Source organism: Astatotilapia calliptera, chromosome 1 (assembly GCF_900246225.1).
Source record: "Astatotilapia calliptera chromosome 1, fAstCal1.2, whole genome shotgun sequence".
In the NCBI taxonomy this organism is placed as follows: domain Eukaryota; kingdom Metazoa; phylum Chordata; class Actinopteri; order Cichliformes; family Cichlidae; genus Astatotilapia; species Astatotilapia calliptera.
The window spans coordinates 9,513,907-9,541,674 of NC_039302.1; the positions used below are offsets into that span (position 1 = coordinate 9,513,907).

General features: G+C 40.1%; 1 protein-coding gene across 1 annotated transcript in view; it reads right to left on the reverse strand.

The window, feature by feature from the left end:
- The window catches only part of adamts7 (a disintegrin-like and metallopeptidase (reprolysin type) with thrombospondin type 1 motif, 7), an 89,340-nt gene that overhangs the window by 18,468 nt on the left and 43,104 nt on the right, over nucleotides 1-27,768 (reverse strand). Inside the window, exons 9-20 of the mRNA XM_026162719.1 lie at nucleotides 23,590-23,734; nucleotides 19,481-19,573; nucleotides 18,805-18,950; nucleotides 16,416-16,585; nucleotides 16,184-16,317; nucleotides 12,226-12,346; nucleotides 11,295-11,539; nucleotides 10,821-10,962; nucleotides 5,420-5,546; nucleotides 3,340-3,553; nucleotides 604-2,373; nucleotides 163-315 (exon numbers count right to left, since the gene is read on the reverse strand). Of these exons, the coding sequence (XP_026018504.1) occupies nucleotides 163-315; nucleotides 604-2,373; nucleotides 3,340-3,553; nucleotides 5,420-5,546; nucleotides 10,821-10,962; nucleotides 11,295-11,539; nucleotides 12,226-12,346; nucleotides 16,184-16,317; nucleotides 16,416-16,585; nucleotides 18,805-18,950; nucleotides 19,481-19,573; nucleotides 23,590-23,734 (3,460 nt within the window). The remainder of the gene's footprint in view (nucleotides 1-162; nucleotides 316-603; nucleotides 2,374-3,339; nucleotides 3,554-5,419; nucleotides 5,547-10,820; nucleotides 10,963-11,294; nucleotides 11,540-12,225; nucleotides 12,347-16,183; nucleotides 16,318-16,415; nucleotides 16,586-18,804; nucleotides 18,951-19,480; nucleotides 19,574-23,589; nucleotides 23,735-27,768) is intronic.

A 27,768-nucleotide genomic window follows, 5' to 3' on the forward strand; every position in this document is an offset into this window, starting at 1 on the left:
TCAGTCTAGACCAAAGTCGTAGACAAATCACCGTTGCCTAAAATCCTGCCGTAATAAAAAATAGTAAATAGAAAAGTCCACCGTATTACAGTTTTATTTATTTAACTTTTGATTTGTATATGATATATACATATATATGATATATAAAACAAGTAGTCTCACCTTACTCCATTCCCCAATTTTCCATGTAGAGCATGGGCGCAGGTAACACCTCTGGGCAGGTGCGGGCCTCTTTGCGGGATCACAGTCCGACTGTGATCCAGTACTGCAAGTCAAAGTTCTCCAGATAGCACCGAGTCCACAGGTGGTGGAGCACTGCTCGTAAACATAATAACTCATATTAGAATCATTTTGTGCTGCACAATTTGAGGCTGGATGCACAAAGAAAACCAGCACGCACAAGAAAAGCTTGTGGATAAGAACACATTTGAAATTTAGAGATGTTTTCGGTATTAAAGCAGTTTATTATGTACGTTGACGCTTGCTGTGTTAACCCTAGCTCAAATCCTGTCCCTAAAGAATGAAGATAATGCTTTTATTTTGTGTTTTTTATTTGCCTGGAAAATAAAAGCAGGTGTAATGTGTAAATTATTTCATACGTACAGCACTCCAGTTGCCAGCAATCCAGTAGGCAGCTGCAGTGTTTTGTGTGTGGACGTAAGTTTGGACAGATGTTAGGACAGCTGGAACGGTTGGCAAAAAGGCCACAGCAGGTGTGGGCGACTCCGAGTCTTGTGCTGATGTTGTGCTGTGTTGAGGAGTGGCTCCTGAGTTTGTTGAAACCTGGTATGAAGAGCCAGGATCACTGTTAATGCCGCTCCTCACCACGGGTGGAAAGGCTATTTCGTTGTAGTCATAATTCACTACATCAAACAACGGAGCTTGAGATGTGGGATACGTTCCAGTTGTTTTAGTGAACTCTGGCTTTGACGGAATCGGTTTCATCATATGCGTTGGGAAATCAGCTGGAGAAAACTGAGTAGGAGGTATGATTGCTGTTCCAGTTAATGATGTGGAGGCCTCTTGGTTACCTGAGATGAGCAAAGAGGAAACAGGGGGAGGAATGGATTTCTCAGAGGCAGGAAGTGAGGTTGTGCTGAGGTCTCTGTCGGTATCCCGTGAATAATTCTCGGTAGTGGCATATAATGTATCAAAATTAGTCTGATCCGTGTTGACATCATCCATTGTGAAGGCATTTGAAAATAATGTTGACCCACTGGCTTGAGGTATTTCTGCAGTATTTTCATCCAGAGGAAATTCAGTCTTAATCTGAATTGTAGTTTCTGATGTGGGGGGACCTGAAGGTTCTGGACTCTCGACATTATCTTGGTCTGCAGAGATATAGTCATAATTATCATATTCCTTTGTTTCCTGAGCCCCTTCAACAGTAGAGTCAGGAGTATTGATAGCTGTTTGTTGTCTCGGAGTAGAAACAGTCTGCTTTGGAGTCATAGTGACATCCTCAGTGTGATTTTCCTCCTCACTGAAGCTGTCATAGTTATTTTCAGCCTCCTCTGCATATTGCCCCCATTTCACATCCTGTAAAGGCTGCTTTGTAGTGGAACCCAGACTAGGCACTGCACTAATGTTTTCAGGCAGCCACAGAATGCCATGCTTCTCTGCCGCTGGTTTTGATTGCTGAGTTGTAGACAGTAGTGGAGAGTGAGTGGTCGACACAGGCAGAAGAAAATCCTCAGAAAGATAGTCATCCAAGTTTTCAGAATTTGTTTGCAAAACCTCTTTTGCCGCTGCATTTTTACTGTCCTTTGTTACGTTCACTTTTGTGTTCTGAGGATTTTCTGTTTCCAAAGTGTAGGCAGTGGGCTTTGGAACGGCTGAAGTAGCTGTGGGAGTGGCTGCAATTTCTATGTGAGCATCTTCTTTTACACTGTGGGTTGGCTCGACCTCCTGCGAAACACTCAAACCGTGACTGACTGAAATGTTTCCATTGCTCTCAAAGTCATCTGACAAGTCTTCATGGAAGTTGATAAAGTTATAGTCATAGTAAAAATCATCCACCGGGACATAGTTGTCCTGAGAGTGATCAGTATTTTCAATGTTGTTGTGGTAGTGGAAATCTCCCTCAACGATGTCATTAAGGTCGTTATGAACTCTTGGCTGCTCTCTGGTGGTGCTGTACTTGGCAGGAGGTTTGACTTCGGGTATGGGGTTTATTTCATTAAGCACTTCTTTGCTGGACCAGCCACTTCCAGACCAGTCGAAACCTCCAAAATTATCGACAATCTGTGGACATTCCTGGATGTAGCAGGTACTAACAGCTAAAGGTTTCTTTTGGGGGTCACAATCAACCCCTGTGTTTCTAGAGCAGGTAACATTACGGTGACGTACTCCACTTCCACAAGACAGTGAACACTGTAAGAGGGGGAAAAAAAAGAAAAGACCAAAGCATTATTAAGCCATGCAACAGCTCTGTAGATTTACAATGTGCTTAAAAAACATAACAAAGACTATAAAATGTGTAAAGCTCTGTTGGAAAACAATATGATGATGTCTTCCATAGCGCTGGTACCCGCATCAAGCTCAGGTTTAAGAGCTGTTCCAGGACAGCTGGGCAGCACAGGACTTCAGGACCTTAGGACTGATGAGATCAGGGGTCTAGACTTAGTGTAGATGATCCAGCTGTCACCTCACCAGTCATGACAGCCATGTGTCTAGGCAGGTTAATCTGAGAGGAGGATGGACAGCAGGGAGTTCTGAAATGGAGGTAGCTGAGGAAGGCTAAGGAGGTGTTAAGATTGGTGCTGTGTGGGGAAGGGCATCAGCCATACCTTCACTTAATGCTATATCTTTCTCAACTAGTCCTTGTCACAAACAGGCTGAGCAGTTAAGACTGAAGGAGATGACTATCTAAACCATACATTTATGGTCATCCTTCAAACAGCTGTGGAGAAACAATTTGGTCTGGACAAAAGATTTTCATATATCCATTCAAAAAGGCCTGGCAAAAAAAAAAAAAGTACAGAGAAATGCTGAGAATAGGGAGAGGTCAGGGTATAAATGCTCACATTTAAACACCCTTAAATCTGGCTTCTTGCCTTATTCCACACTGTGTCTATGTGTAATAGAGTCAGAGAATAGTTACACAAAAGACATTTAAGCAACCAGCAGTGTCTTAAATGATCAGTAACACTAAATGTGTAAAACAACTGAATTATACTTCAAAAAGCTTGAGATGTGAAAATTTTCTGTGTGAATGAATGCTTTCAAAATAGAAAAAACTAGAAAACTTTCTCCACGATTAGTAAATAATTCATTTTCCCCAAATGTGAAGGTTGCTGTCTGGTTACACCTGAACCTCAGATTCTGACCCACACTCACCTTTGACCAGCTGCCAGTGGTCCAGTCTGCTGGGCAGGGGATGTGTGTGTTGCAGGAGGATAGTGATTCAGGTTTGGGGATGTGTTCACAGTTACTGGGCTCCAGGGCTTTCTGCTCCTCCGCACTTAATGCTTGAATGCAAAGAACTGTCCTCTTAGTTTGGCCTGAGCTCCCACAGCTCGCTGAGCATTTCTGCCACTCCCCAACCCACCATCTACACAACAAGACACAAAGATTACACTGATTTCAAATGCAATGCTATGCTTTGTGTAGAATAAGAGTGTATTTAATGACTGTGACAATAAAGATGAGTCTTGGTGGTTTTAGATGGCTGTACGTATGTACGTACGTACATACATATTTTTTTTTAATTATCATGCAGCAATGTAGTGAGCATTCATTGTATTTTTTTTTTCTTTTTCTTTTTCAAAGTTATGTTTGACATTTAGTTTCAAGCAAAAAAAGGCTATGCATACATAACAGTATTTTTACCCTTTATATTGCTGATTTTTTTTTACAGTGAGAATGTATCCATCCATCCATTTTGAATATAAACCTCGCTGCCTGTATTTGATGTGTGTCTGTTGTAATTGACTTTTATAGATTACCATCGACACTGGAAATAAATATTCTCTAAAAAAACTGTTATAGAGTTTCTACATGCAAAATCTTTACTGGCATGTTTTACATCTAACAGAGAAATAAAGAAGATATTTTTCACTCACTTTTTAACAAAGCATGGCAACAGCAGGGAGCTCTGCATATTTGATTTGTGTAGATTTATTTTATTTTATTTGTTTTACATCGGACCTTTTTCCTTATGCAACTCCAAAGTTTCCTCACAGAAAACTAAAAGTGGCAAACTTTGTCTTTGTAAAAAAATCTAAACATTACTAAATATAGAAAAAAATCATCTCCACATGAATATGTCTGTGAAGGTTCTCTGTCATCCAGGTCATTGTAGTCTAAGGAGCTTGGAAAGAAGGCGTCTGGTCCTTGAAGTTGGTTCACCTCTCATCCGAAGAAGCTTCTTGGATTAGAGGTGAAATGTCTTTAAGGACGCCTTCTTTTCAAGCTCCTTAGACTCTCCACATGAACTGAAACAAACAAACAAATAAATAAATGATTAATTATTTCTGCAAAAAAATTTTTTGTTATTCATAATTCAAGCAGCACGGTGGCACGGTGGTTAGCACTGTTGCCGCACAGCAAGAAGGTCCTGAGTTCAATTCCTCCATCAGGCCGGGGTCTTTCTGTGTGGAGTTTGCATGTTCTCCCCGTGTTTGCGTGGGTTCTCTCCGGGTACTCCGGCTTCCTCCCACCGTCCAAAAACATGCAGCTTGTGGGGATAGGTTAATTGATTAATCTAAATTGTCACTAGGTGTGAATGTGCGAGTGAATGGTTGTCTGTCCCTATGTGTTGGCCCTGCGACAGACTGGCGACCTGTCCAGGGTGTACCCCGCCTTTCGCCCTATGACAGCTGGGATAGGCTCCAGCGCCCCCCGCAACCTTGAAAAGGATAAGCGGAAGCGAATGGATGGATGGATCATAATTCAAGCACTGTCTTTTGAACATCAACTGTAACATCCCACAAAAGCGTAAACAATGGCACTCCTGCAGCCTCCATAGAGAAGGGTTGATCCACTGGCCAAACATCCTTTTCCAAGAAGACACTGGGCTCTTAAAACAAGATGATAGGCTGTACTTTGGTGGTGTAAAATGCATGGAAGTAAAAATGCCTGCTGGCTATTTCACTTCTCTTGTCTTGTCCAATTAAAAAAAAGTCAAAAGGTAATTTTTTTGAAAAAAGAAAATACATAAAAAACAATTTGTCTTCAAAGGCTTGAAAAAGTAAATTAAAATAAATGTCAAACTGCAATTTTTGAGTTAATTAAAAACTGTTACAACATGGAAATTTATTCTGTAGAATAATATTAAACTTGCTGTAACTTTAGGTTTGGCAGCTTTGATTGTTTGATGATTGTAGAGCACGCAGAATTTTTTGTGTGTGCGAGGGTTAAAGTACCAACACTGCACGTGTCCTTTTGTAAAACTGGGAGACAAAAAACCCCAACTCACATGGCTGGACAAGGATCCTTATTACAGCTGGTTTGGTTGTGGTCAAGTCGGGTTAAGTGGTCACAGAAGTGCTCCTCAACTATCCCAGTTGTCTTTTCCACACAGTGGATAATCTGCCTCTGAACACCTGAAATACAGAAGAGAGAAACTTTCTGTGACATCTAGTACACAACTTATAAATGATTATAAGAAACAAAACAAAAAGTGGCAACATATTTATCCGTTACACATTTTAAAAACTGAATCCGATACCAAGGGCTGTAAAAAGATGTTAACAGACTAAACTAAAGGATTACATTTACAACATAATTAAAAATATGGGTGGAAGTGGAAAAACAGAGCTGCCCATTTTAATGTACATTTTATTTGCAAACCCGTTCCATAGCTTTCACAACAAAAGTAATTTTGAACCATTTAACATTAAGAAAAAAGACTGCTACACTGGCACGTTTGTGTTTTGATTCATTCACTTCATTGTGAAATGGTGTATGCTGAGATAAATGCTGCGAGCAATGTAAATGAGCCAAAAAACGAAGACGAAGAAGAAAAAAACGTATGAAACACATTTTGAATCTTTGCTTTAAATCCATTTTTCAGAACATCACTTTAAACCCTAACATAGTCAAAGCCTATTCCAGTTGATTTTAGTTCATGGAGGGGTTGGTAATACGTTTACCAAACACGAATTTACTACAGTATCACACAATTAGTCTTAAAATCCACAAAAAAACCCAGTATTTACAACACTGTCATGTTAAGCCACCATGTTGCAACTGACTGAAGGCGACTGAGGCCAGACTGGTGGCTGAAAGCCAGCACTGCTGGCAAGCCTGACTGGACAGAGGTACCAAGATGAGGTTCTCCAAGCTGTAGCTGTGCCACTCTTGTGGCTGCACACTGTCCTGTGGCTATTTCAGCAGGACAATGCCTCCTGTCAGAGTAGCGCCAGCCTTTCAGGATGACTCATATCCAAAACCTTCCTTGGTCAGCATTCAGTCCCGTTGTTCCTCCTATTGAAAATACCTGGGGACACGCTGGCTCGAGGTGTTCATGAGAAGCATCACAGTCAATAAACCATTTTGCAGATAAACCAAGAATCTGCATTTTTGTGACTAATATATAAATATTTGATCTAAATCCATATGCCTGTGGTTAGGCAGTTAAGAGCTATCGTTCTATTTCAAACATATGGACAACCAATAACAGATTTATAAACAAACACACTAGTAAAAGTAATTTAATGGCAATGATTAAAACAAGGTAAATAAAAATAGTGACTCAAGATGAGTTAAGAAGAAAGGAAAAAAGAACTGTGAAAAAAAATTTAAAAAACATTTTAATGATGATAGGTTTCCTTTATTTAAGCGATATATAGAAAATTTTAAAGCCATTTTTTAAAAGTCTCTGTAGGCAGTGTTTGAAATATGTGCATGTTTAAACGTGAAAGGATTCTGATTAAATATTAAACGTTTGAACAGTCCTGTTGAATTTTAACAGTATGCTGAGTACCAACTGCTCCAGTTCCAGTGCTACCTTTGCTTTTACGTACATGTAAAAAATATAACGAAAAATCGACCAAATTCTCAAAGCTTCTCGAAGCCCGTGTCACGTAGCTCTTCTCATCCAATATTTTACAAATTTGTTGGTTGTTAATTTTAGCCACCTGACGCTAAATGGTTACACCACAAGAAAAGATATCAACAGAATCGTGGTGTGCATTTACGGATGGTGAGTCTTTATGGTTTCAAAAAGCACTGCACTAACTGTACCTAATAGGCTGACAACAGGTTTATCTCATGTGATAACGCTCTCCATCATTCCTCTCACTCTCCTGAGGGGACTTTCATCCTGTCGAAGCAGAAGACAACCCTCAGTTCACAGCGCCCTCTGCTCTGATCCTGCTGAGGGCCACAATGCACATTTGATAGCTAATTTACACCTTCAAAGATACATCTTAAGGGTCATGACAGCTATGTGAGATTGGAAGCTGCACAGAGAAAAAAAGAAGAAAAGAAATGATATGGGGGGAAAATACAGAGAAACACCCCATATTGATGACATGATGTTTGTGGCTAAATTTAAACACTACTTGGACAAATAATGTTGTCTTATCATGAATTCTTGGTACACCGAGAAGCTTATGAATGTGGGTAAAACAGGGACACCCAGGGAAGATAAAGAATCTCCAGCTAGATATACCATTGTACTGTCTTTTTATCGTGTACTAACTAACGAATACTAAAGCAGATGAGGTTATTGTATTAGCTCTTCTGTACTTCTGCTGCTGCTGCCCTTATGGCATTTTCAGAATTAAGCCTTTCACTTCCAAATCTCTGAATCCCACCAAGTCTAGACAGCCCACTCAGTAAAATGATTTCCATCAACATATGCAGATGTTTCAGCTTTGGTGATCAGGATGAAGAAACTGAGTGGCATCCAAATATCTCTGATGGAAAATGAATCATGGTTTAAAGCCAGGAGTGATCTGAACTCTGGGAAGAAATGGTCAACAAGAAGAGCGCTGTTATATCGTGAGGCTCAGACTTTTTTCCTGCATAGCGGCGATATTTATCACTGAGTCACCATGCTATAAAAAATTGTCCTCTTTGAAAAAACAAAACAAAAAGACTAAACAATAAAGCATTATCAATGCTTTAGTAAAGGAACACAATTTGGTTTGTGTGCAGTTTTTACTTGAAGCGAGGCTCAATAGGAATTTCCTCGCTGGTGGTTGTAAAGTGATATTTATGAAAGGATCAACAAAGACAGTAATGAAAGACACTCGGTGAAGCTTGTTATTGTTACAAGTATTGGCATGATTAAATTCATCCAAGGCCATCACTCTTGAAAATGCATTTGAAAGCAAAGTCAAATCTTATTTTTCATTTGTCTCCGAGAACAGGACAACAGTTTCACTGATTTAGTTTCACTATCATTGAAAAGGCTCTGACTGATCTTCAAGCTCAAAACAACACCCCTATTTGGGAGGTTAATACAGATTTCCAGGTTATACAGATAAATGATGTCTAATAAAATAAAAGCCTGAAAAAAGAAGAGGAAAGAAATATCTAAACACTGAGACTACTTGGCAAAATTGGACAAGCTTTAGGGGTTGCAGAAGCTTGTTGTTATACCCATTTGGCAGTTTAAAATGGATTTGAACTTTGAACACCATTCAATTACGTATTTTCATTTCCTTTTATCTTATTGAAAAAGAAGACATACACTGGTGCTTTCCAGAAACAGAAGTCAGAAGGGATAGAGTCATTTTTATCCATATTTAAAACAACATTTAAAGAGCTATATGACAAATAAAGAGTTACATAAATGAGGAATGAAGTAAACCACATGAAAATACCAAAGATGCAATCCTGAAAACACACAAAGAAGTAAACACAGAAACTCTACACCTGGTATCGAAAAAATCTCCCAGCTTTAATCTTTATGTTACAATCTAACACTAACCAATCTGAACTTCAATCTTGTTACCAGATCATCCAAAACCAGAGGCAGACTGGTGCTAACTATGTAGTGACTTTAAAACAACAACAACAAAATTACACAAAAAAAAGTAACGACAGAAAACCTTTCATGCCCACATTCGCACTGACGGGCAGTCTGGAATCAGCAATAAACCTAAACCCAACTAGCTGGATGTCTGTGGACTGTGGGAGGAAACCCGATTACGCAGAGAGAACCCACACAGACACGAAGAGTCCACACAGAAAGGTCTCAGCCAAATGGTGGATTCAAACACAGGACCTGACTGCTGTGAGGTAATATTGCCAACAACCATGCCACCATGGTGACATACAACTGACAAGTGACATTTGGGGTTTAAATGTTATGGTATACAGCAGCGGTCCCCAACCCCTGGGCCACAGACCGTCCGTGAGTCGTTCGGTACCGGGCCACGAGAGTTGAGGTTCAGATGTGAAATTTATGGTTTTCATGGTTTTTATCGTTAGCTCAGATTCCCTGGGTCTTTTCCCGTGTTGTAGTTTTGTGTCTTATTTTGAAGGAAATATTTACGTGTTACCACAGCGACCAGAAAGTATTAAGGGGCAGAGAGGAGGACGTTACTCTCAATGTTGTTGGCGCATTTCAGGAGGACACTGCTGATAAAGTTACACAATTACACAGCGAATTCCTGTTTATTATTATATCTTGGTTGTATCATTTTATTTTGGTGTATTTATCCGCATCACCTTAAAGGCCGGTCCGTGAAAATATTGTCTGACATTAAAACGGTTCGTCGCGCAAAAAAGTTTGGGGACCGCTGCTATACAGCATCCAACTGGGCACTAAAACTCCTAAAGCCCCACCGACTCCCTCAGTGTTTTCTTGGATACATAAAAATACAGCTTCAGTGCTACGACAAGCTTTAAAAGTTGAGAAAATCAATGTCAAATCTAAAAGAACCACGCGGTCAAGGTGTCCGCGAGTATATGTAAAAGGGATGAAAGGACTTGTCAGAAAGGCATTTCTTTCTTCTTTATGAAACTCCCCACACATTGGGAAATGCATAAATCCTGAGTGGGGTTACACAAGGCTGACAAAAAAAGGTCTCCACCTCCACCATAATCTTCTGTATGTCTCATCTTTGTAACCTGCAAAATGACTTTGATTCATTACGCGACAATTTGACAACCTTGTGACACTCAACTGAAAAATGAGGCCATTACAGTACAAAAGGAAGATGAGCAGATGTGAGAAGAAATTAAGAAGGCGAAATCAACTGCAGGGCAAGGCTCTGGGAGGGGGTCCATCCATCAGGGCCACACGGGAGAGTGGAAAGCGATAAGAAGCAAAAGAGAAAACAGGACGGCACAGCGAGGGCAACAAATAGCAAACAATTGATCATACTGGCCTCTTTAATCTTAACAAGATTTTTGTATTTGAAATGTGTGAAGCAACAGCATAAATGCTTCTTCATCATTCTTCATTCTTTTGTTGTTTCTCAGAAACTATTGACTGTCTTGTGACAAATTAAAGTCACCTCATGTTTGACCCCTATAGTGAGCTGATGTAGCTCTGGTTCGCTGGCTAGAGCAGAATATCTGTAAATCAATACAAAACTGTTCTGAACAACCACTTTTATCCTGTGAAGAAACACTTCTTGTGTTGATGGGAACAGCCTCGTCCAGGATAACAATGTCTCCACGAGAGCTCACTCATGGGTTTAATGACTCTGAAGATGAATATAAATCATCGATTTCACTGGTCTTCACATCATTAAACGCCTATGGGAGATTTTGAACAGTACGCTCCACCTTCATCATCAAAACGGTCTCTATTCCTCCACATGCAAAAATAGTGGCATGTGGCACATTTTACGCCATAATCTCTCTCACTCCCCGTACGTTTGCCCACTTATGTATAGCAAAGCTGTTTCTCTTACCTGTTCCGCAAGTAACGCTGCATTCAGTCCACGAACCGTATTTCCAGTAGAAAACTGACAGCGGGGTGTTGTTCTTTTCGGAGACATTTTGACTGATGGTGTACTCGTACCTCACTCCTGGATTGGCCTCCTGAAAGAGAAGCTGTAACACACGAGAGGAGAAATAAGAAACGTTTCATGGCAACAGAAAGTGAGGTGCAAGGTAGAATCGAAAATAGTTATGCTGAGTGGTGAAATTTTACTTCCCTCACCATCTCTTATTTGCACAGCTATAGACTATTTCCAGTGTCAACAAAAATTATTATAGTTACTACATTTGCTTATTTGGAGCAGAACTGTATGCAGTTTAAAGACTTGAAAGTAATCAAAATGCAAAGGACTTTGTTTCCCAGCCTTTTCATATGGGAATAAACAGAGTCTTTCTCTATGACTTAGAAAGGGATAATGCATTTAAAACCGTGGGTTTACTCATACCTGAATCCACAGAAGCTCTGTAGTGGGCCCTGGAGATGTCAGGTTTTCAAGCTGTCCGGTCCTCTCATAGGTGAATACTGTTCCAGCAGCCTTGTATTCTCCATTCCACTGGATCGTCCAGCCACCATTCAGGAAATACTTGCTGGGATTGTCACTTCGGAGTGCCAAGAAATTTCCAGCTGCTCCCAACTCCTCAATGTGAATGTCCCAGGCTCCCTCTGGGATCAGTCCAATGTCTACATAGCCTAAAAAGACGTGAAATTTTAGTGAAAGAACAATCTTTGTGAAATAGAAATACAAGTATTCTGATAAGATAAGATAAGATAAGATAAGATAAGATAGAACTTTATTAATCCCTCGGGTGGGTTCCTCTGGGAAATTCGATTTCCAAAAAAGCACAGCACCGACAGAAGTTACAGAGTTATACACACACATATATATAAATACAGAGACAATATAAATAAAATATACGAAGGGGATAAATAGAATAAATAGGAATAAAAATAAAAATACAAGTGAATTGCACATTTCAAGTATTGAGTCTATTGCACCGTTGACTATTTACAAAAGTATTGCACAAAAGGTATTGCACAGTGAGGTGAAGAGGCACTACAGCTTAGTTGTTAGTTGATACGCGGTGTTTTAAACGATGTATCCACAAAAAAGACATTCAAAAATGTTACAACTGTAAAAAACATACTATTTTGGGAGGTTATAATCTGTTTTTTCTCCCACAGCAAAGACTTTGTGGAATAATATGTTAAGACAACAACAAATAAATCCTGAACTCTGAAACAGAAACAGCTCGACTCAGTTTACCCATCATCCCTTTTGATTTCTTACATCTGTTCTTTGTACACATCTTTGTGATATGTCAAAATAACTTTTGTGAGTAGGGTTAATGTAAAAAACAGAAAAGAAAACAACATACCCAGCCCTTCACTCTCTTCAAATGTTTTCCTCACAGTTGTACAGGTGGAGCCGTTACCATTGCACACTCCACAGCGATCCTCTACAGCAGTGGAATCTATCACGTAATCACAGCCTATATTCTGTTAGAAACATGCCACAAAAATGATCAGTATCACGATAACGGACATTATGTAGCAAATGTGACTTGGTGACCCTTTGAACTGTGGTAGTTCCTGTTACATCGCTTTCTAAAAGCCAGAAAAACAGCAGAGGCTGTCTCATGTACCTTTGACTTGTTTGGAGTGGGCAGATGATGCAAATGAAGCTCAAAGTAATCCTTAATATTATAGTGTAGTATTTATTTATTTACTTTTTAGGTTGGGTTTGCTGGATACTGTACTCTGGCATGGTGCAAATGAAGGCACAACATGTAATCCAGATAAACAAAAGGCAGCAGTTGAGCTGCATCAGGTGGTTCTCTTACTTAAGTCCATGTAAACAAAGTTTGACTTTGGTAAAAGAGCAAACACAATAGCAAGAAAACATGGCTATTTTTAAGCATGCATTATGCAGAATTGCATCTATATAATATATTAAATAATATATCCATTAATGTTTAATTACATCACTATCTTGCTACCTAACTTATGGATTTAGCTGCCAAATCAATAAACTAATTTTAACTGTGCATTTCAATAGTTTTCTTAATTATGCACGTGCAATGGCAGAAGGCTATTCAATTCTATTTTATTCTATTCTAAAGTTAAAGCTAGGCAAAATAGCAAATAAATAGATATTCATAGCACAATAATACTACTGAAAGAGTTGAAAGCAACAGAAAACTGAGTACCTCAAAGTTGCATTTATATACAATACTTGAAAAAAGGTATGTACTTATTTTTTAATTAATTAATTTGACCAAACTTAGGATGGGAACATGCTTCCCGTGGTGTTCCTAGTGTTACGGCCCTAGCAGGGCCTCTCTCTCTCCTGAGGGTGCCTGTGTGGGCGTGTCCCACTACCTCCTACCTGAGATGCCACCTTTCCCTCCGGCGCAGCTGACTCCCATCAGCAATTAAGGGTATTTAAGCCCAGAGCAGGGTGAGCTCTGGGCCAGAGTGCCATTTGTGTGGGTACAGCTAGTGAGCTGAGTGCTTTTGCGGTGTTTCCAGCTGGTGAGCTGTGTTTTGTGGTTGGCAGCTAGTGAGCTGCATTTTCCTTTTGACATTTTGCATTACTGACCAATGCCTGAGTTTTGTTTGTGTTACTTTTATGGTGATAGCGGCTTGTCCGTCTCTTTTAGTTGAATTACTTCAATAAAACTGTTTTATTTAACTGTTTCGCCTCCTTGACTCCTTTTTCTGACCCGGTCACTTTTGTTACTTCCCCCTCCCCGCCTAGAACCCCCAGGGGAACGTAACAAGTGGGGGCTCGTCCGGGATCTTTGAAAAGGGAGTTCTGTGTTGGATTTGGTTTTCTTTTTGATTATCTCGCTTTGGCACCTTTTAGAGATTAATAACTTCCCAGTTAAGGTAGGTGAGTGCCCAGCTGAGCTTTTTAAGTTCCTCCTTCGGGCACTCTTTTGTTATTTTGCCTTTGTTGTTTTTTGGAGTAATCCTGGGTGGGGATTAATTCTCTGTCGGGGGTAAGCAATTCAGGGCTCCGGTCGCTGAAGTTCTGCCTTTAAAGTTGCCTCGAGCCCAGCACGCTCCGGAAGATAGACAGGGCAAGGTTTTGGAACTGGGTAAGTTGTTTTGTTAACGTGTGTGTGGCGTGAGGTACGTTGGTCAGCTAAAGTAAGTTGTGTAGTGGTCTGTTAACTGTCTTAATTAGGTTGTGTTTTTCTAACTCTTCACCATCCCCAAAATGGTTGACACAGCTGCTAGTGTACAGGTGTCTAGAGGCTCGTTTGTGAGCAATAACATTCACCTGGTTCCAGACTTCTCTGAATCCAGTGTTCACAGCTTTTTCAGTGTGTTCGAACGCCTGGCAACTGCACTGCAGTGGCCTCAAGATGTGTGGGGGGTGATGTTGCTGTGTCGGTTGACAGGTAAGGCTCAAGAAGCGTGTTCTGGTCTGTCTAGGCAGGACGGCCTGGTTTATGGAAAGATCAAAAGTGCCATCCTCCAAGCCTATGAACTGGTACCTGAGGCCTATAGGCAGCATTTTCGAGGGTTGGAGTTGGCGCAGGGACAGTCCTATCTTGACTTCGCCAGGGAGAAGGCGAGGCTCTTTGATAGGTGGTGTGCGGCAAGCCAGGTTAATGATGTGGGGTCCATACGTGAGCTTATGCTGGTGGAGGATTTTAAAAACTCTGTCCCTAAGTCTGTGGCCCTTTATTTAAGTGAACAGAGGGTTACAACTCTACAGCAAGCTGCCACCCTGGCAGATGAGTTTAAGCTGACTCATACAGCAAGTGCGGTAGAACAGGATATCCCTCTGCACTATAGCGCAGCCTGGACAGGTAAAAGTGGGCCAGCTAAGAAGGAAAATGCAGTTATGGTGTTAAGACCTAGGCCCAAACTGTGTTTTTTCTGTCACAAGCCTGGCCATGTGGTTGCCAATTGTGTCAAACTGGTACTCAAACAGAAAGCCCACTCAACACAAAAGGGGCCTGTTTTGAGAAGTCAGTCGTGGCTCTCAAACTGACAAGCTTGCCAGGCCTACGGAAAGGCTAAACCTGGAGCACAATTGCTCGGTAGCACCCCGTAATCGGTGTACGAGGCCAACTAACCCTGAGCTGCCGCTGGTTGATCCTTTCTCCGGTTCATGTTCAAAACCATCCTTCAGATCTGCACCCCTTGCTAACATAAATTTGACAAACCATGGGTTTGCATTTATGGGAGGGGGTGTTACGGCCCTAGCAGGGCCTCTCTCTCTCTCCTGAGGGTGCCTGTGTGGGCGTGTCCCACTACCTCCTACCTGAGATGCCACCTTTCCCTCCGGCGCAGCTGACTCCCATCAGCAATTAAGGGTATTTAAGCCCAGAGCAGGGTGAGCTCTGGGCCAGAGTGCCATTTGTGTGGGTACAGCTAGTGAGCTGAGTGTTTCTGCGGTGTTTCCAGCTGGTGAGCTGTGTTTCCCTCTTGTTGTCCATTTTCCTGATTGCTCCCTCTAGGTATTTAAACCCTGTGTTTCAGTGTGTCATGGTCGCGATCTCCCCCCGTGTTGTAAATAAATAGTTTGTTGTAAATAGTTGTGAATGGGTTTGTCAATACTTTCGTTATGGGATACTTTCGTTTTGGGATTTTGGTGGAGAGCCTTAGTGGGTTTTTTTTTTCCTGTGGGGTTTTTTTTTTTCTTTATTTTTACTTTTTTCGTGTTGCACTCCGGTTGCCTAGGCCGGGGTGTAACATATGGGGGCAAGTATTATGTGAATAATACTTGCTTTTTATGTTACGGAGAATTAATTTTTTTGAATCAAAAACCACAAATGGGTCATCTTCGACAAAGAGAGTGTGGGTGTGTGACAAAAATGTCACGAAGTCAGAGACTGCTGTCCACTCGGTACCCAAATAGTGTCTGTTTCAATGACTGGCATTTTAGCCCAGGGCGATAGGCAAGAACAGGCTGCTATCTTAAGATAACAGCCTCCAGATTTGTTTCCCCGTCTTTCCTTCTTTCTTTTTCTATTTTTTTTTTTTTAATCAGCATGCTTATTGTGACCCAGAATGTCAAATGTACAAAATTCGCCAGCGGAGAAAACAAGACGAGCACCAACTCAGTTTACTGCATGAGCGACAAAGCACAAACGCAACAGAAGAAAAAAGATTCCCATCAATCAATACAAAGTTTTTTCAGTCAAAAGAAGAAACACCTTCAAACCTGAGGACAGTATATATATATATATATATAGAGAGAGAGAGAGAGATAGATATAGATATAGATATAGATATAGATAGATATATAGATATAGATAGATATAGATATATATATGTATAGAGAGAGATATAGAATGCCTTGTATTGCTTTAATACCTTACAAATGCTGTTGATGCATATATCTCGCTTTTTGTTGCCTTCATAACAAGGCGTCCCATCAATGACAGCATCGCGCATCTTCTCAGAAAAGTTTTCATTCAGTGGACGGCAGTGCAGCTCACAGGGGTTCACTGTTTTCAGAGAGAGAAGCGGTAACAAAGTGTTGGCGTGAAAATGGAAATTTAAAAAACAGAAGCAACAGCGGCTGACTCAAATTTAATCCGCTCACCCGTGTTGATGACTGCCTCCCACTTGTAGAACTTGCCCTTGTATGGCTGACTGTTGAAGTGACTACACTGGATGTCCCTGAACGTGGGCAGGTGATGAAGACAAGGTGTGGTGTTACAGATCTTGTATCTCTGTCGCTCTCCCAGACAATACTTCCCTCTGTACCTAGGACTACAGAACAGGGAACAATGTTATTTGAATGCTTTTGTACTTTTTTTTTTTTTGAACAAGCATAGGAAGCATTTGTCTCTGAAGCACAGAACCAGTAGACAAGCAGCGGGTAAATTTAGACATTACAAAGGCCTATTAGAATAGGTCACATAAACATGTGAATAACAATTATGGGTTCGCGGCATAAAAAGGAAGTTTATACTTTTATCTAATCACCCTAAGATCGTTCACCTGTCCAATTTTATGAAACAAGCAGTCAAATGTACAGAATATACTTTTTCAAGCTGCACTTATTTGCATTTTCACTGCCAGGCTTTAGCAGAGCTTCAAATATGTTTCTCAGTTTTGGTGAATAGCAAAAACATTGCATGTTTAAATCTTTGCAATGAAACTACTGTAAGAACTGGGGTTCTGCAGTTAATTACGTTTATCGTCTATCGGAATATTACATGACATCATCCTTTGCTGACATTACAACATTTGCTGACATCCTGTTGACATATTCCAGTTATTGGATTTTCAATTCCACAATTACATATTCAATTATATATTTAAAAGAAATTACGCAGCTTAACCCAGATCACCTATAGAGCATGAAACTGATCTGCTGCACATAGAGAGCTTTTAGATCAGCTATAAATGCAAAACTACAGGGCGGGCCATTTATATGGATACACCGTAATAACATGGGAATGGTTGGTGATATTAAAGTCCTGCTTGTGGCACATTAGTATATGTGAGGGGGCAAACTCCTCAAGATGGGTGGTGACCATGGTGGCCATTTAGAAGTCGGCCATCTTGGATACAACTTTTGTTTTTCCAATAGGAAGAGGGCCATGTGACACATCAAACTTATTGGTAATGTCACAAGAAAAACAATGGTGTGCTTGGTTTCAACGTAACTTTACAATAAATACACATATTATAAGAATTTTATATAAAACAGTTGCCTGCATATGAATTTTGATAATTATATTTTATTTGAGTTCAAAAATATTTTTTACTTTTACAAAGAAAAAAACAAAATCGCTCCACCATGTATTTTTCCTACTTATACAGAACTAGTCTTTGCTCGTCTTATGTGTAGGGTTGAAAAGTCACATGCCTTCACCTTCAGTTTCACTCTGCCTCACTGCCCAAACCCATCTCAGGTCAAATAAGAGCTCAAAGCCTTAACATCAAGACTTTTCTACATTTCGGTATCGAACCGGATCCTTAAATCACTTCACAGAGTTCAGAAGTTGTGTTTACTCTGCAGAGTCACACACAGATCTGCCTGTACGAGCTCATCCTCACCAGAATGCGATCCAGGTTTACTGCAGCTACGCAAGGTTACCTACAGGATCTATGTGTGCACTTAGCCATATGGCAACAGTATAACTTCAGTAATTAGTTACAGCTGTTAAGTATTACTGACACAGAGATCTGACTGATGAGGATCATTGTTGTAAATGTACGCAATGTACAAACAACCGCTACAGAGTTACACAGCAGGTGTCCACACACTGAGTCCTAACATTTAATGCCATTAACATGAAAATATCCTTTTGATCTTAATACAACTAATTAAAGTAATTTTTTCTTGTTTATTTTTTTTGTTCAAAGTCAGCATTTGGAACAAGGATTATTGTTTTATTACTGTGTAGCATAACCAGATATAATGCATGACCTCAATTAATCTAAAGTAACTACTACCCTAATAATAAAGGCATGCATATATATCCAGTATGATGTATTGTTTGGATTCTTTTGTTCCAAATTAATCCACAGAAGGCTACAGGAGAATGAAAATGTATGAATTATTGCTGCTACTTTCATTATTTACACATCAATCAAATTACACTGTGGTGTTTTTTTGTTATTATTTTATTTTTTGCTCAGAATCGGTTCGCCTCTTCATTTTACTCATTACTGTCTGAAAGTGTGTCTTCTTGGTAAAAACAAGCAGCACTCTGTTTTACAGGACTCTACTAATAAAAACATGATGTAATTTTTTTAAATAGTATTTTTTTGGGCATTTTTGCTTTTGTTGGCAGGAAAAATCAAAGAAAGAATAGGAGGAAGACGTGCAGGCAAGAGCTGTGTTATAGCCGTGCGGCATATAAACACCTACAGCTTACTTTAAATTTAATCAAAGGATCAGTGTTTGTGTTCTTTTCTTCTACAAAAAAGGAAAATATCAGGACTGCATGCACTAAATAAATATCTAGGAGTCTTACACTGGGTTATCACACTCTCTTTCAGCGCTCTGGACACCAACACCACAGGTCCTCGAACAGGCTGACCACGGGCTCCAGGACGCCCAGCCGCCATTTATAATCTCAGGGTAATATCCAACTGCAACGCACTGCCCACCAAAGCACCACTAATGACAAAGGACACAAAAGTTTCATCATTAAATACATGAGCACAAAAGAAAGAGTTCCATTGTTTTGTTCTGGTAAGATCATAAGACAGTTTGAACTCAACATTTTCAGTTTTCTCTTGTGTATTTTGTCTTCTAAGTAATGCGGATGATGGAAAAGTGGGAGTACTCTTGCTCCATTGATTTAGTGTTATTTACTACATTGAATATGACACAAGATGTGTCAGTAAAAAAATTCACGCGTATAGCTTTTACACTCCTTTCTTTGAGGAATAGAAATTTAAACAACTATTTGCAGGAATGGGCGTTGACTTTCTAAGGATGCTTCACCAATCAGACTGTCCTGTTTCCATATGTTGACTCCAATATTCTCAGTCAAACAAAGATACAAATCAATACTGCAAACAGAAAAGACTACCCAGATACAAAACTCTTCTTCCTAGATATAAAAAACTGATAGTTGTCAACACCAATATAAGCAATCTCATCACGATCATCTTCCTGTCTCGGTCATGAGAGGAAAAACTCACTTTGTCCTCCCCACAACTTGTTCCATCCACAGCCCCATCCAGCTTTGAGTGGCAGGTTGTTCCCACAGTGCACCACAGAGTGCTGCATACATTCTGGAAGAGCAAATAAAGATTAATATCTCACACCCACAGCACTTTTTTTTTGCTTGCTTTTCATATATTTTTAGAGTACATCACACAAGTAAATACTGTATAAAAATAGTGGACAGGCATAACTATTGCATTTTACTGAAAATGTTGCATGTAAGAATGTTGATTAATTTTCATATTGCCTTGCAGATAATGCGTGTTTGATGCTCTTCTATGAGTAACTGGAGTTGCTAGCATCTTATCTTATATGCCAAATATCCATATTTTTAACTGTAGTTCAAAATAATATTATTAATAACGATAGCCACTCATAAAGCTTAATGTTTGCTCTTGCTCTGAGTGATAAGATGTGTCCTCTCTTCAGACACGGCAGATCAGATGAGGATTACCGGCTGCAGCTATCCAGCAGGGATGCCTGATATCGACTTTTTCTAGAAATGCACCACAGTGCCTTATATGAACGGATTTCTATTCTTTCACTCTGTCATCCATTATGCATCATATACTTCTGAATGAATTTACAATACCATTACTGAGAGTTAACCTGATGTCCATGTCCTGACTTTGTCTTAAAAAAACCCAAAAAACTAAATTATAATTGACTTATTAAAATATGTTTGTTTGCCTGGTCCAAAAACTAAGAACTCTTAATCAGGTGGCTCGCCCAAGCAATCCTCAGAACTCCAATGTTGATCAGATATAAAAATCAATGAGCCTTAGAAATATCTGGCTGATCAACCCTGATTTCAGCTAAGCTGAACATCCCCTATAGCGACAGCATCATATTTCCTGTACAAACATGTTCAGCTTCACAGCCAGCCTCTGACAAGTGAGTGTGTTCCCCAGAATTGTTAACTCTTCTGTAATGCTGGTCATGCTGTATGCTCTGACAGTGTGAAAGGAACTCTGACCTGCATTTGCACAAATAATCAATCCAAAGACCTACAGAGGTGGAAATTTATAGCTGATAACACACCAAAAGGTCAAAAATATCTAGGAGGTCCCCGACTGATTGGTCCAACTGTCTTGACCCTTTCCCCTTTGCATCTCTTGACATTTGTGATGAATATGTGGACAACACGATTATGATGTAGACATTTCTGAGATTTCAGCTTCTGAAACACTCAGGTTCTTACCTGGTTAAGTCACAGTTAAAACCAAGGAAAGACTAACAAAGGCATGCATAATTAATTCTCAACACAGAGATAAACTTCTAAGGGAAATGGAAAAGTGACAGCGACTGATAATCCCTTAATGGATGAAATTTGAAAGACTTGCGCTTTCAAAAATACAACCTGGATTAGAATCCTGGACTTCGCCACGTTTAGCTTTCAGCATGCAATGTCATACAAAAAGCGCAGAGAGTCAATACAAACCCCCCCCCAGCAACCTCTCAAATTATTCAATCTGTCTGAATCGAGCAATATATGTAATGTATATGTATGTATATGTCTTTATCTCAAAGCAATTGAGACTTCCTTGAGAATGACCCGAACTACTTTGAAAGGTCTAAAAACCCAAAACCTCAAATGTGTGATGCCAGAACAGGTTTGATTTGCACCGCACAACTAAAACATTTTTTAAGGAAACATTTAACTCAAAATCAAGTACAAGTGACAAATATTGTGCATTTTTGTGTGTGTTGATATCGTATAATAAACAAGTATGAATTTAATATTTAAAAACACAGACCATTTCATGCGTTACGTGGCCCCAGATTCCTCTAAATATACCATTTTATAAACAGCAGTCATTCCATGAAAAGTCTGTCAGTGTTAACATTAATGCATGTGATTACAAGAAAACTCAGGGCACTCCAAGAGCTATGTAAACAAGCTGTAAAAAAAGAAAAGGGATTTGTTGAATTTTCATAACAGTAGGCTGTAGGTGTTGTAAATCTCTAGGCCTCCCACAGTCGTTTTTCCAGTCAGGATGGCGCTTGTAAAATCCACACACTTTACTGCTCTTGCATTGTTCGTATAAAGAAAATGCATGTGTGTGGTCCTCATCTGTCCAGTCTTTTCAAGAACCTGTTGCTTGAGGCTGTATAGGATTTATTTATATGTGTTCCCAGACATAAAGAACAGCAGCCCTGCTAAACTTTGAAGGACTCAAATAATACATCACATTTATTTTGCACAAAAAAATCTCCCCATGAAGAGCTGTTTTTTTCTTCCTCTTTGTCAAAAAAGGTGGGAGGGAAACAATGCCAAGTGAGTGCCGGACACACAAATGCCCAAAGGAGCAAGACTTCCCTGCTGGCTGGATCATTTGCTGCATGTCATTCCACTATTGTGTCTTCATGTGTTCCCTGACTAAATAAAAGCATAAATGTATTATTTTCCTTACCAAAGTTAGATAAATTGGCTTTACCGGTGTTAATGAAATAGAAAAATATAGCACTTGCTGTGGTTCTAAATTAAAGGTTAAAAAAACAGAAGCAAAGTACAAAAAGCTCAAGCCATTGATTTTCAGTCCTTTATAATTAGCACACCTCAGCCTCGTCTCCCAGTTTCCCCTCCTTATGAATGGCTTCTTGACAGCCTCCCTTCCACTGAGACCATTTCTGGTGAGGCTTCAGTGAACAGTAGATGGATAAATTCAAGAGCCAGATGGATTTCTCAGGTCTATATAAATAGACTATATAAATAAAATTGAATTGAATTGAGGTCCTGTGTCAGGTCTTTTGTGAATTTGTTCCCATGTCTCAAGAACAAGACTACATTGTTCATCTACTGTAGATATTTTTTTAGGCCTTCCACTTTATTTTTTCTCCTCCAATAGTCCAGTTTCCTCAAATCCTTTTAAAGACCCACTGGACATCATGCAGTGATATACCAAGTTCTCTGTTAGGTTGTCTGTTATGCACAGACAACACTGGTTCAGCCTTTGTATACTTGAATGATTCATTGGTCAGTGTTAAATAACTTAAGAAGCAAGGAAACCAAAACAAAAGGTCAGGTCAGGTACAAACAGAAGAAGGACTCACCTTGTCTATGCACTATCAGCGACACACTATGTTAGATTCAGTCTTCTCTTCTTTTTGTAGCAACACACTACTTTCCTGCAGTACAATACTGTTCAACTGATGCTCACGAGGGTATGGTACCACGGTGTGCTGCCACACTGCCTTTATGCAGACAGAGGGGTTTGTAAGTAATCCAGAAAAGTTGGAGTGCCTGTAGGAATTAGTAGCGCCAGTTTTCAAGGCTTGATCAGCCTCCATTGCTGCAGAACAGATTTAAATTGTTAACATATTTTGCGTTCCCTGAAAAAGGCCTTTTTGTATGATTCAGAAATGTAAATTATTTTGAAGTTTTGGAGCTTTGAAGCTATTCATTGGACTTGAATGACTTGATTTGCAATAAATAACTGGAAAAATTGAGGTGTTCCAAAACTTTTGACCGGTAGTGTATGTATGTTTACACAACGTAAATGTCGTGGACACAAAATTAAAGCAGCCACATGGAAGAACTCAATAAATATTAAACTGACTGATACCACAGTTATTTTAAAATGGCTGTTTAGTCCATTTAGATTAGTTCTTTAGGCTATTTTTTCGCCTTGTGTGTTATTAAAAGGTTATAACTGTAATCAACACATTGTTATTTCATTGTACTCAGGGGAATGAGGTTAAAGAAACGCAGAAATTGGTGCAGAGCGGAGAATGTTTTCCTTATATGTTCTCTTAGTTTAATTCAAGCCGACAGACAGTTCTGAGGAATGGCCAAAGATATTGCCAAAGTCAGTTTATGTGGGGTAATATTTTAAATCACACTATTGTGGTTTAATGTCCTTAAAATTTGTCAGAAATAAGACAGTAAAACCAAGGAAAAAGATGGATGTATAGTGCATAGAAAAGAAACTCATGTCAAGAAAGAACAGAAGATCTAAAAGCTCTTACTGAATCAGGGAACAGTCGTTAAGGTTTTGGGGTTGATCAAAAACATCATAAGAACATTTTTAAGGATTACGGGACAAAGACTATCATTTAATTGTGTAATTTTAGAGAATCTTACATCCATGTCATCACAGAGCAGGGATCCTGATCCATACTGGAGCCGACACTGATGGACAGCACTGTACAGAACGCCGGGAAGCACCGTAGATAGAGACAACCTATCCTTCACCGGGGCATCATCGAGGCACCAGCCCCAGCCACGGCTGTGAGGGAGGAGGAAGGTAGAAGTTAGAGAAAAGAACGAAATGATTGCAGTTTATAAAAATGTCAGCGGCTGTGGAGTATAGTACAACTTTTCTGATTTCTTTATATAGGTGACTGAAGCAAATGTACAATAACAAAGGCTACATTGGTTATTACTAAACCCTGAGGGTTTCATTTATTGATTGTTTTTAGGAAACAACATGCCGAACGTACAAATTTTGACAGGTTATAGCTTTAAAAACTTAATGTGGGAGTAACACTAGCCCTTGCACAACTCAGTGGCTATACAAATACCTACAAACGACAACTTAGATGAGGGCACTGTAATTAAAAGGCGGAAAAGTTTCAGAAAACCACAGTTGATACACAGCTACAAAGCCCATCTTCCTACACTTTTTTATTGATAAAGTGCTATCTGTCAAAGCACAGACTTCCCAGTCCGTTCCCGACCCTTCTACCCCTGTCCCTAGTTCTGCTGTCTTTGACAGGTTCGAGCCAGTTTCCATGCTCTGCCTGCAGGAGTTGGTTGCTCACATGAAGCCCTCAGGTTCCCCTTATGATGCTCTCCCTCCTCGATTTTTCAAAGAGGTTTTTCTCACTATAGCATCAGCTGTACAATCCATTGTAAATAGTAGTCTGTCCTCTGGTGTTGTACCTGTCAATCTCAAACATGCAGTGATTCAGCCTCTACTCAAAAAACCTGCTCTTGATCCTGATATTATTGCGAATTACAGACCTATTTCCAAACTGCCTTTTATCTCAAAGATTCTTGAAAAGGTAGTTTACAAGCAATTAATGTCCTTCCTAGAAGAACACGGTATTTTAGAAGTTTTCCAATCTGGTTTTAAAGCTTTACATAGTACTGAATCTGCCCTTTTAAGAGTTTTTAATGATGTGTTTTTGGCAAATGACTCAGGTGACTGTGTTATTATTGTGCTGTTAGATTTAACTGCTGCTTTTGATACAGTGGATCATAATATTTTAATTTCCTGTTTAGAGCAGTTGGTGGGTATGCGGAGTACCGCACTGCAGTGGCTCAGATCCTATTTGGCAGAGCGAACTTTCTCTGTGAAACTAGGGGAGTTTGTATCCTCTACTGCTTCTCTTCAATGTGGGGTTCCACAGGGTTCAGTTTTAGGCCCGCTTCTTTTCTCTCTATATCTCCTACCCCTTGGGTCTATTTTCAGGAAACATGGGATTTCTTTCCACTGCTACGCCGATGACTCCCAGATTTATTTCCCACTTAAAAAGATAAATGGCTTCTCAGTAGACCCGCTGCTCAGATGCCTTGATGAAATAAGGACTTGGATGGCTTTGAACTTTTTACATTTTAATGAACAGAAAACAGAAGTGATGGTTTTTGGTGGCGCTTCTGAGGCCACTATTATAGATCTTGGTTCACTGGCACAGTATGTTAAACCAGTCATCACTAATCTGGGAGTTAAAATAGAGGCAAATCTTAAACTTGAAAGCCAGGTCAGAGCTGTTGTAAGATCTAGCTTTTTTCATTTGAGGGAATTAGCCAAAATAAAGCCTATCTTATCGAAACAGCATTTTCAGACAGTAATCCATGCCTTTGTTACTTCTAGGCTGGATTATTGTAACGCACTTTATTTTGGGGTTAGTGATGCGTCCATTAGGCGCCTGCAGGTTGTGCAAAATGCTGCAGCACGTCTTTTAACTGGAACAAAAAAGTTTGAGCACATTGCCCCTATTTTAATTTCACTCCACTGGCTACCTGTACATTTTAGGATTGTTTTTAAAATTCTCTTATTTGCTTTTAAATCTCTTAATGGCCTGGCCCCCCCCTACCTCTCGGAGCTACTACAACCATATACACCTGCCCGTTCCCTTAGGTCCGCCAATCAGCAACTCCTTAAGGTACCGAAAACTAAGTATAAACTTAAAGGTGATCGTGCTTTTGCTGTAGCTGCTCCAAAGTTGTGGAATGATCTGCCCTTGCATGTTAGGCAGGCCTCTTCTCTCTCTGAATTTAAAAGTCTTCTTAAAACATATTTATTCGCTGAAGCCTTTGGCATTGATTAGAGGGGTTGACTCAATTTGTTTTAACATGTTTCAATTTATTGTATCTATTTATTTTATTGTATCTCATTTTAATTTTCTTTACGTATGCTATTAACATGTACAGCACTTTGTGAAACTCTGGTTTTATGTTAAAGTGCTTTAGAAATAAAGTTGGTATGGTATGGTATGGTATAATAATCAACTGCAGGCATATATTCTCTGCATGACATTTCATTCAAAAGAGCATTTCTCTTTCCCACTCCATCCACAGCTTGACAATCAACGTGCGAGTGTTTAATTATGTGATTACAGCAGTCAAGTATAATTATAGACTCCAACAGAAAAATTATTTACAGGCATCACAGTGTCAAGTGGAAGATGAGGAGAAAGATAAGTGATTTGGTTTACTTCGTCCTGTATTTTGTTTTTAGTAACACAAGAATTTCGAGCCCCATGAAGGTAATGCAAAGAAGGATGCTCAGAGTAAGGTCATCTTCCTCTACTACTCCTTGTTACGACCCGTCTAGGGCCAGGCCATAACATGAGCGAGGCACTCGCTTCCCCCCCAAGACCCAAGCAGTCACACGAAACAAATCCATTAGATATGAGGTGATTTATTTACAATGTGAATAAAGAGAACCAAAACGGGAGTGTCAACACTTCAGGGTGAGCCAAGGCCAAAACAATAAACAAAACAAACCTACACAAATCCCGCACCCCTGACCTTACCAAAACAAAGTCAAAAATAAAGACAGAGTCTGACCTCCTTAACTAACTCAAAACAGGAGAAAACGGGTGATCAAAAGAAACGGCAGCTCACCCCTACCCACTCCACTTCCACAACTTTCAAGCGTATACTGCAGCCAGCGGCTACCACAGGACTACTGCTGGGTGATGAGGAGAAACGCGAGGACCTCTCCCGCTGTAGCACTCCAGACTCCTTTTAATGGGCGGGTCCCCCAGCTGGATCCAATCACGCAGTATATCCACGCACCAATCGGAACAGGGCCCTGGCACAGCTAAATTAACATAGAAAAAAAACACAACACCTGCACAAACAAACACATGGACATACAAGTTCGTAACACCCCCTTCCATAAGAATTAAACAATCCTCCTATTGTTTAATTCCTGAACTACAAAATTGCTCTCGACAGGGCGTCCGTGATGACATTTTCCGTCCCTTTCTTATGCTTGATCTGCAGGTTGAAGTCTTGCAAAAGAAGGGACCAACGCATAAGTCTCTGATTTGAGTTTTGCATCTGGGAGAGAAATACCAATGGGTTATGGTCAGTGAACACTTGAACAGGGATAGAGCTGGATCCGATATACACCTCGAAATGCTGTAGGGCTAACAACAAGGCAAGGGCTTCCTTTTCAATAGTACTGTAGTTCATCTGATGTTTGTTGAATTTTTTTGAGAAGTAACAAATTGGGCGATCTACGCCGCAATGGTCCTCCTGCATAAGGACAGCTCCTGCACCAGCCGCACTAGCGTCAACCTCGAGCTTGAAAGGGGACATGAAATTTGGTGCCGTAAGAACAGGGGAACTGCACAGTAATGCTTTCGCAGACTCGAAAGCAGTCTGACAAACAGGCGTCCACACAAAAGGCTTCACCGGACTGATCAAATCGGTGAGAGGAACGACAACAGTGGCAAAGTTCTTACAAAAACCCCTGTAATAACCACACATTCCTAGAAATCGGCGCAGCGCCCTTCTCGTTTGTGGGACTGGAAACTCAACGATCGCCTGTATTTTCGCGGTCACCGGCAGTATCTGTCCCTGACCCACCTGTTTTCCCAGATATGTGATGGTGGCTCTGCCAAATTCCCATTTGGCTAGGTTTAGTGTAAGCGAGGCTTTCTGAAAACGGCTGAAAACGAGGGAGAGTGTTTGTAAGTGGTCAGACCAGGTGGATGAGTAAATGACAACATCATCCAAGTAGGCATCGCAGTTATTCACGCCCGCCAGTACTTTGGCCATAAGGCGCTGGAAAGTAGCGGGTGC